Source organism: Rosa chinensis, chromosome 4 (assembly GCF_002994745.2).
Source record: "Rosa chinensis cultivar Old Blush chromosome 4, RchiOBHm-V2, whole genome shotgun sequence".
Classification (NCBI taxonomy): domain Eukaryota; kingdom Viridiplantae; phylum Streptophyta; class Magnoliopsida; order Rosales; family Rosaceae; genus Rosa; species Rosa chinensis.
Window position 1 is genome coordinate 36124390 of NC_037091.1, and position 8834 is coordinate 36133223.

The 8834-nt window shown below is 37.7% G+C and overlaps 1 protein-coding gene and 1 long non-coding RNA gene across 2 annotated transcripts; one reads left to right on the forward strand and one right to left on the reverse strand.

Moving 5' to 3' along the window:
- Window positions 1–306: 306 nt before the first annotated feature.
- LOC112197064 lies at window positions 307–2049 on the reverse strand. Its single transcript, XR_005809763.1, has 5 exons — window positions 1999–2049; window positions 1235–1343; window positions 924–1004; window positions 543–616; window positions 307–429 (listed from the first exon to the last, which is right to left on the reverse strand). It is a non-coding gene; the product is annotated as an uncharacterized LOC112197064 (long non-coding RNA).
- Window positions 2050–4310: 2261 nt separating this feature from the next.
- LOC112200644 (protein SIEVE ELEMENT OCCLUSION B) lies at window positions 4311–7573 on the forward strand. Its single transcript, XM_024341665.2, has 7 exons — window positions 4311–4608; window positions 4740–4832; window positions 4935–5380; window positions 5591–5685; window positions 5777–5907; window positions 5994–6458; window positions 6793–7573. The coding sequence occupies exons 1-7, from the start codon at window positions 4378–4380 to the stop codon at window positions 7375–7377; spliced, it is 2046 nt and encodes a 681-aa protein (XP_024197433.1). The 5' UTR covers window positions 4311–4377; the 3' UTR covers window positions 7378–7573.
- Window positions 7574–8834: the final 1261 nt, after the last annotated feature.

Here is an 8834-nt window from a genome sequence, read left to right on the forward strand (position 1 = left end):
CCCACAAATCATTCTACATCTAAGAAAAACTATGTCTCCCAAATAGAATGATTGATTATAATAGTTAAGATACCCAAATATTAGATCAATTCCAATCCCTTCTCACTACAAAAATTAGAAATATCACAATCTCTTATGCTTTTCATTTGGCAATGCAATCTGATCTGATTAAATATAGCTAGTATATCATAACATGATACTTTGTTATCTTCGATATTCTTATATATTGCAATTTCCAAAACATATGACGAAGTGAAAAGCGAAGGAAAATATTTTACTTATACAAAATATGAGAATAAAGTTAACTACCTGTATTTAGAGGCATGTTAGCGACAACCCATATATCTATATATACATCAGGATATTACATGCATACCCTTCTGCATGCTTAACATAACAGTGCCTCATACTTGCTGTTATTATTTCTACCTGACAATCAAAAATATATACACAATATAAGCATGATAAAAGCTTGTTGATAAGTTCTCCTAGTTTAGTTATCATTAACCAACCTACAAAATGAGTATGGTCAGTAAAATTACCGCACTTGTTTGCAGGCCTAAAGGTAACTCATGGCACCATCTAAGAATGCAACTCATTCTACATGTAAGCGAACCTACAAAAGCAAAACAGAAAAATATAGTTGAAACTTGTCCAGACGATAGTTCAAAATTAGCACCCTAATACTTTATTTACTAAAACATACAAAAGATTCAAACCCTTTCCTTTAAGCAATAAGTATAAAGTAAGTTAAGAGTAACAATTAGTATATACTTTGTGGCAAATGCTTATCTGATCAACCAAATACATATATAGCAAAACAATTATAACATACGGACTTTTTATCTCCAAAATTATTCATTAGGTAGCCATATATATTAACGTTCTCAATCCATACAATAAATTAAATGAGGAGTTCATACCTTAGTTTGGGAAACCTGAGACATGACACAATATCAGAATATTTGTGATGAAAAATCTTGTACAAACATGATGCCCAAGACCTGTTAAGTCAAAAAAGTAAACTCAAAGTTAAGAGTGGCTTGAACTAATTAAACAAGCTAAACTGCAGAGATGAATTGAGTGGAGCTATATTCTAGTTCAAACTTTGATTGACAGATACACATAGGACCTGAACCTGAACTTGATATAGGTTGGGGAACAAATTAGTCTGATAGCATAGCAGAGGAGTAGAACAATATGATGTGTATATCTCATTAATAATTGCACTAACCCTTAAAGATAGGAACTTTTAGAAAAGAAAGTCACATCTCCTCAGAATGAGAAATAAGTATTTTAATGGATGTGATTGATTCACAGAGCTCGTTCAGAGCGTGTCGCACCTGTAAAGAAATCCATCAGAAGTTGGAGAAAATTCGCAAGGGAAAATTTAAATGTCGAGAAGCACCAAAACCCACTGTGAATCTGTGATATAGCTTTCTGAGATAGAGCAAGCTATTAAATAAGAATGGAGCCACTACAAATTAATTATAGAAATAACAAAAAATTAAATGGGGACAATATTTCAAAAATATATTTTTCTTAAAGAGAGTTCACGAGTGATCTCAAAAATCAAATCTGGCAACAACTACTATATTGAGTAGCAACCGGGGCAGCTTTTACTTCAAGTGCCACTAATTTGAAAATTCAATTCCTTTAACAAACTTCTTTGCAAGGTGCACTGGATTGCCAAAGAAGTTTATGTGACAAAAAAGTACCCAAAAGATGGAATTTCATATCAAACCCATTTTCTTAGCAATAAAAGCATGCTGATTTATTGAAAGTCCACAGAGGAACTAACCCATCTTGAAAGTGAAGTGGCAACCATGATTGAAGTTGCAATAGAAAGGAAACATGAACAACTTTACTCATATAGTCACACATTACAATTCCAGGGCTTGCCCAGAAAAAAGTAAACGAATCTCAACATCGTCAGCTAAAGAATTCTACCATGAATTAAAAATAAAAAAGTTAAAAAATAAAAATTGAAGCTAGTACCTAGAGAAGCAAGCTCGAACGTGCTTCCTTGACCGATCACCAGTGTCAATCAGACTCAGGCCGCACAACCATAGCCTAGTAGCACCTGCCTGCGTGTGAGTTTGTCATTTTTCTAACTTAGAGTTTTAGGGGTATAATAGATCGTAGCCTCCGAAGCTCAATGGGGTTTGTAGGCAGCGAAAGTAAATCATCCTATATATACAGGCTATGTCAGATACAGAGAGAAGAAAAACCAATTAAAGCCACTCAAAAAATTAAAGAAGAAAACTAGCAACAAATCATACTAAGCACATACCTGATTGGAAAAGGGTATGAAGAAAGCAAAGGGGAGATGGATTTAGGGTTTGAACTTGAAATCATGTAGCACAGTGAGTGAAGAAATGGCGGAAGATCCACGAGCACCAAAACTGAAAATGCAACAAAAGTGACAAAATCTACAAGCCAATTAAGCACAGCTCGATGAAAACAACGATAGATCTACAAGCAACTCGTATAAGGCCCGAATTTTTCTTAGAGAGAGAGAGAGAGAGAGAGAGAGGAGAGAGATGAGAGAGACCCATTCCCCTTTGCTTAATATATTAAAAGTCTCCAATCACACCATAAAATGGCGATGGTGGGTTGTGGCCCAATTCTATATTACAATAAAATTATGGAGACTGTTGTTCGGTGACTGGGCCATGAAAACTCACCAATCCAATGCAATGGTGGCATACTGCTGAGAATGGAGACCAAAATTAAATAGTGGCCCAGATCGGTGCTCTATGGCCCATATTGTAGTAGTGAGAGTTTCTCTTAAGCTAGGCCCCGCAAGCCCACTTCGAATTTCAAGGTGAAATCCGAGGCAGGTTCTTTCAATTACCGAGGTAATTTTTTATCACAACTTCTTATATATATCTGTAGATAATAGGAGAATGATATACATCATTATGATCTTACTTTTATTAATAAAAATATCTGCAACGATTATTCAAAAGTAAGTAAATAACAAAAAGACCCGCAGCCTAGTTAATTATGAATATTAGTTTAACATTGGAGTCAACTATGGGCTGTCTATTTTCAGATCCGATCCAGAACCATGAAATACACCCATTTGTTCACACAAATTCCCCGAGCTATTCGTCATTGTTTTAGTTATTGCCTACATCATATGCGTTGACGTCACTCAGAACAGGATCTTTAGTTACTATTTGCTGATTTATTTCATGCATGTGCAAGATCATTACTGACGCGTTTGACATTTTACTTATTAATCTTAAATTGACAGCTAATTAGAATAACAGTTAATTAAGAAATAAAGTTAATTAAAAACGTACTAAGATTAATAAAAGACTGTTCGATCGATGATCAGCGTCATTGTTTTGCTTATTGCTTACATCATACATTCATACGTTTTAAAGCTTAAGATCTAGATCTAACTATCATCTCTTGAGTCTCTGGAAGACTGCAGTCGTTCAGTAATTATTATCGAGTGTTTCTAAATGGATCAGGCAAAAATCTAAATATATTCAGCAACTTATTTAAATTTAAAATATATAATAAACTCAATTAGTTTTTCCATTATTGCCCCATCGCTGAACACCCATTGAGTTTTTCTATTCTATACCCAGCAGTAACGTCACTAAGGATTGATTTATGTGGAGAGAAGTCTTAATAAATTTATTCTTGCCTCAATCAACTAGTGGAATCCATTATGCAATGAATATTTCTTCTTGATCTTGGGGTTAGAGACAACAAATCAATTCCATTGAGATGATTGCCTATTCAGCTGTGAAGATGATTTGTACCTTTCTCAACTCTTGAAAGAATTTCTCCTCTTTAATAATATATTCTTTTATTTTATTTAGATAATTAATTGAAAATTAGTTGAACCACAAACTCATCAAATATGTTTCAAACTGAAGCGTTCCCACTGGAACATGAATCTCGAGCCCTAGAGTGCTGTTCCTAACTTATGAGAAGAGAAAGGGAATAAGAGGTTGCTGGGTTTGTTTGGCGTAGATGAGGGTATTTTGGGAAATTTATTTGCGTTTAATTAGATATTATTGGATAAAGACCCTTTATTATCTGTTCTCTTTGGGTGTACGTAGCTGGCAAATGCATGACAACTACCAGTAAACACAGTTAATTAGGGTTCCAACTTCCAACATTAAATTCACGTGTGTTGTTAACTTGTTATCTGGTTCTCAAAGTTCAATCCAAACCCTTCACGTGGAATAATCTTCAAACGGAGCCAACTCAGGGACTACATACAACCTAAATATGGCTATAAATAGGGCAAGCATGTTGCAAGAGCAGCACCACCAACAGCAGACACAAGCCATTAGCCATAAGTGTAGCATTCTTTGTTCTCTCCATCCCTGCCTTTAAGCCACCATCATCATGCTAGGCCTAGCATTCAATGTGGCTACCAAGGTAGCCGCAGCAGTCCACCCTACTCACAAAACCATTGATGAGGAGTTTAGCCTGTTTGCCATGTCTGACAAGCAGATCTTGCAGGAGATTTACACGACTCATGTCCATGCTGATGAGACCTTGGATGATGATTCTCTCTTCATCATTGTTGAGAATATCCTCAAGCATGCAACCCAAAATGTTGATGAAATAGTGCAGGTATATATTTTGTAATTATAATGTGTGCAAGAATCAATGACCAATGATTTTTTAGTTGATAGAAAATGCTGTTTTTGTTCTTGTTTTGGCTTTTTTTGGTAGTGACTGCTGCATTCTTGTGGTTGTTGCAGGGTATCCAAGTGCATGTGGACAACATAGAGGAGAAAAACCCCAAAGCCAGCTTCAGCGTACCATTGTGCACGCTAAAGGGAATCTCCTGCGAGGTCATTAGTCATTACTTGTGAAAATCCATAATTTTCACCAAAAATATTGTAAATTGTTTTTATAGTTTCACAGTGACAATGTGACATATTTGAATTTTTCAGATGCAATGCAAGCCTCCTGGTGACGAAATCGCCCACAACACAACAGTGGCAATACTCAACAAGCTCTCAAAGTATTCATGGGAAGCAAAGGCATCACTGACCCTAGCTGCTTTTGCTATGGAATATGGTGAATTCTGGCTCCTTGCGCAGCTTCGCAAATCAGACCACCTTGCCAAATCAATTGCAATCCTCAAACGAGTCCCTGTTCTCCTCAAGCCAACGGAGCTGCAAAAGCGCAGGCAATCAATTCTTCAGCTTAACAATCTGATCAAGTCCACACTACAAGTGATCGAATGCATCGGCCAGTTCAATAAGTATTCCCGTTATCTCCCAAAAGAATTCCCCGGTTTGTCGATAGCATCGGAACATATTCCGGTTGATGTCTATTGGGCTATCATCACTGTTGTTGCTTGTGCCAGTAAGATCACTATACTAACTAGTGATGAGTAAGTTCTTCTCCATCGTTTTACACTTTTACTGAATTATTTCACATCCATTTACAACAAATAATATTAAGTTATTAACCGTATGTAAATATGTTGTATTGTGTTGTTGGACATTGAATATTGAATACTATCATGTACCAGTTTATAATATTTACCCCCATTTAATTTATAGCTGGCAATTTAATTTATTATATTTACCAATGTTTTCAGGGACAAGGAAATTGATCTAGCCCCCTATTCTCAAAAAATCCACTATGTCCTTAACAAGCTAACGATTCAGCTGAGAGGTTGCAAAACATATATTGGTGGGTTACTAGTCTAATTGAATTTAATTATATTCAATTGGTTGCCCTTGGAAATGATATGTTGAAGAGTTATTATTGCTGTATAATGCAGAGGAGGAAGAGACTTACATAAGGATCAAGAAATTGTTCCAAACGCCTACTGAAATTATGGAGGTTTTCAAGGGATTAATATTTACAAAGGATAATGTCCAGCCACTCGTCGATGGTTCAACTAAGCAAACGGTTTGCAAATCATCTCTAGTGACATCACTTCTCTACAAATTGTTACTACTATAGTGAAGTTTAATCGTGACTAATTGGTTTAACAGGTTAACATCGACATCCTAAGGAGGAAGAATGTGCTATTGTTCATTTCCAGTCTAGACATTACGGATGACGACATTTCGATTCTAAAACCGATCCACGAGTTCACGAAGAAAGACAATCAGTATAACATTGTCTGGATACCAATTGTGGAGCAATGGACTGATGACCTGAGAAAGAAGTTCGATATCCTGAAGAACAAGATACCGTGGTTTACGGTGCAGTACCCTGGACCTATAGCAGGCATCAAGTACATCAAGAAGGACTGGAACTTCAAGGGTAAGCCTACGATGGTTGTGATGAACCCACATGGAAAGGTCGAACACCCTAACGCTGTCCACATGGTTCGGGTATGGGGAGTAAAGGCCTTCCCTTTCACAGAGACAAGAGAAGCAGAACTGTCACATTCTGATGGAGAACAATGGGTTTCCTCCGTTGTTAACGGAATTCACCCATCTCTGCCCACTTGGGTAATTTTCTTCTACCGATCAAAGTGCATATTTAAACTCACGAGTTACTATTTATTGCCTTTATTACTTTTTACCTCACAGTGCATTACTGCATCAACACATTACATTAATGAATCAACTCCATGAAATGGTAGGACAACTAGTCGTACACTAATTCACATCAGGTCTACCGCACGGAACTAGAAGTCAATCTCCATTATTAATACAGTTTCGCTACATTCACATGTATAACATTATTGAAAGACCATATTTATTGAATAATGAAACAATTACACAATAGTTGAGGAAAAAGTTGTTGTCAATAATGACAATTAAATTTGTTATCCTCAAACAGATCAAAGAAAATAAGTACATCTTCTTCTATGGCGGTAAAGACAACGTATGGATTCAGAATTTTAAAAATAAAGCAACTGCCCTTGCAAAAGATCCAATCTTCAAGGAAGCAAAGATAGAGTTGGTTTGCGTTGGAAAAGACAGCAAAGGAGAAGATGACCGTGGCGTTCTAGGCCGCTTCTGGACCGGTGTAGAAAGCCTGTTCTTAACCACAGGCCAATGGCAGGTCGACTCGGTCAGTGAAGAAATCCAGAAGCTTCTCTCTTACAAAAACGAAAGTGGATGGGCAGTGCTTTGCAAAGGGTCGACTGTGTTGGTCACGGCTCATGGTGTCTCCGTGTTGAAGGTGGTAGAGGACTTTGAGAAATGGAAGGACCCTGTCAAGGAGAACGGGTTTGAGTTTTGTTTCACAACCTACTATGGGACGATTATTCAAGGTAGCCGTCAACCTTGCTGCCGTGTGGACATTCCGGGGTCTAACGGAAAGGTTCCAGATTCGATGAAGTGCCCTGATTGCCACCGTAGTATGGAGACTATTATCAGTTACAAGTGCTGCCACACTGATGGTCCTATTGCACATCATTAAGTGTTGGCTTAATTGGTGTTTTAAGTCCTTCAATACTAGTAATGATGGACTGTTATGTTATCTTTCGCTAGAATAAAGAAAGGGGCATGGCCGATGCACTGTGATGCTTGGGCCTTACCTAGACTTATGATTTGAATTTTCGTACTATAGCTATATGGCTACTATGGTGGATGTTAATGTACGTTTTGAAAGAAATAAAACCAATGTATTGGTGACTTTGTGGATTGCAAAATTATTTAAGGATTGTTCTGCTTGTTTGATTGAAACCAAATTTTTATTGCAAGTTGAGTGTGATAATTCTTTATTAGATCATTTTAATTGTAAGAAGTGTTTGTCATTCAAAATGCGAAAAGCTAGGTGTGGAATGCTAAATTCAGTTTTGAATGGTAGAAACTGATGCATGATTGGTAGTGAATTTATCACGGATTCACGATTACCAAATATGTCGGAGACTAATCTAGAATTTGAAGATGTGAGTATGACTTAAACCAATAAGCAATCAAAGAAATTGTCCTTTCTCCTCAAAAAAAAGAAAAAGAAATTGTCCTTTTTTAATTCATAAATATTTAATTTCAGAGTGACCATTTAGGTATGCCGAACTTTCGTTTTGATAGTTTGTTTTTGTTTTGTATAGGAGATTTTGATTTTTAGAAAATTACACACAAGTGATCTTTTGAAACTTAATTAGTGATGAGGCCACTTAATTTTTCTTGTACACATAAGGCCACATGTTTCCACAAATTAATTCATTCCTGACAATTTTACCCTTACACTTAAGAAACCCAATTAATTCCATCAGCCTTACACAGTTACACCCGTACCTCTCTCTTTCTTAGATCTCCGATCACAGTCTCTCTCCCTCTCCTCGACCACAGGTTTCTCTCTCTCTCTCTCTCTCTCTCTCTCTCTCTCTCTCTCTCTCTCTCTCTCTCTCTCTCTCTCTCTCTCTCTCTCTCTCTCTCTCTCTCTCTCTCTCTCCTCGACCACAAGTTTTTCACGTCTTTGGTCTCAGCCTCCGATTACGGCGACCACCGGCACGACGCTCTCTCTCCCCCATCCGATTACGGCGACCACCGGCACGACGCTCTCTCTCCCCCCATCCGATTCCTGCGACCACCGCCTCTGATCTGGTGAAATTCCAATCAATCCAAGCTTGCAAAACCTCAAAACGGCGCCGCCACTCCTAAAGACGACGACGAAGCTCCTATCAGAGCTACCTCACTGGAGTCCAACTCAGATCTCTCCGATTCTCTACTCGTCTCAGAAACCGAATGCTCGCAGTGAGGCCTCTGGTTTCTCTGTGAACTCGACCTCGTGCTCATACTTCGGTGGCGAGATTTCGTGCGAGTCAGTCAGATTCTCGGTTAGATCAGAGCTACCTCACTGTTGTGTTGTGGTGATGAATGGGAAGCGTGGGTGTAGTGTGTTGGAGAGATGGGGAAATAGAAGTTGGGTCG

Bases quoted from the DNA above. Each gene is read 5' to 3' on its own strand.
- LOC112200644 (XM_024341665.2), top strand. From the start codon at position 4,378: ATGCTAGGCCTAGCATTCAATGTGGCTACCAAGGTAGCCGCAGCAGTC. The intron at 4,609-4,739 runs GTATATATTTTG...TGGTTGTTGCAG, and splicing joins ATGTTGATGAAATAGTGCAG to GGTATCCAAGTGCATGTGGA. The intron at 4,833-4,934 runs GTCATTAGTCAT...TGAATTTTTCAG, and splicing joins TAAAGGGAATCTCCTGCGAG to ATGCAATGCAAGCCTCCTGG.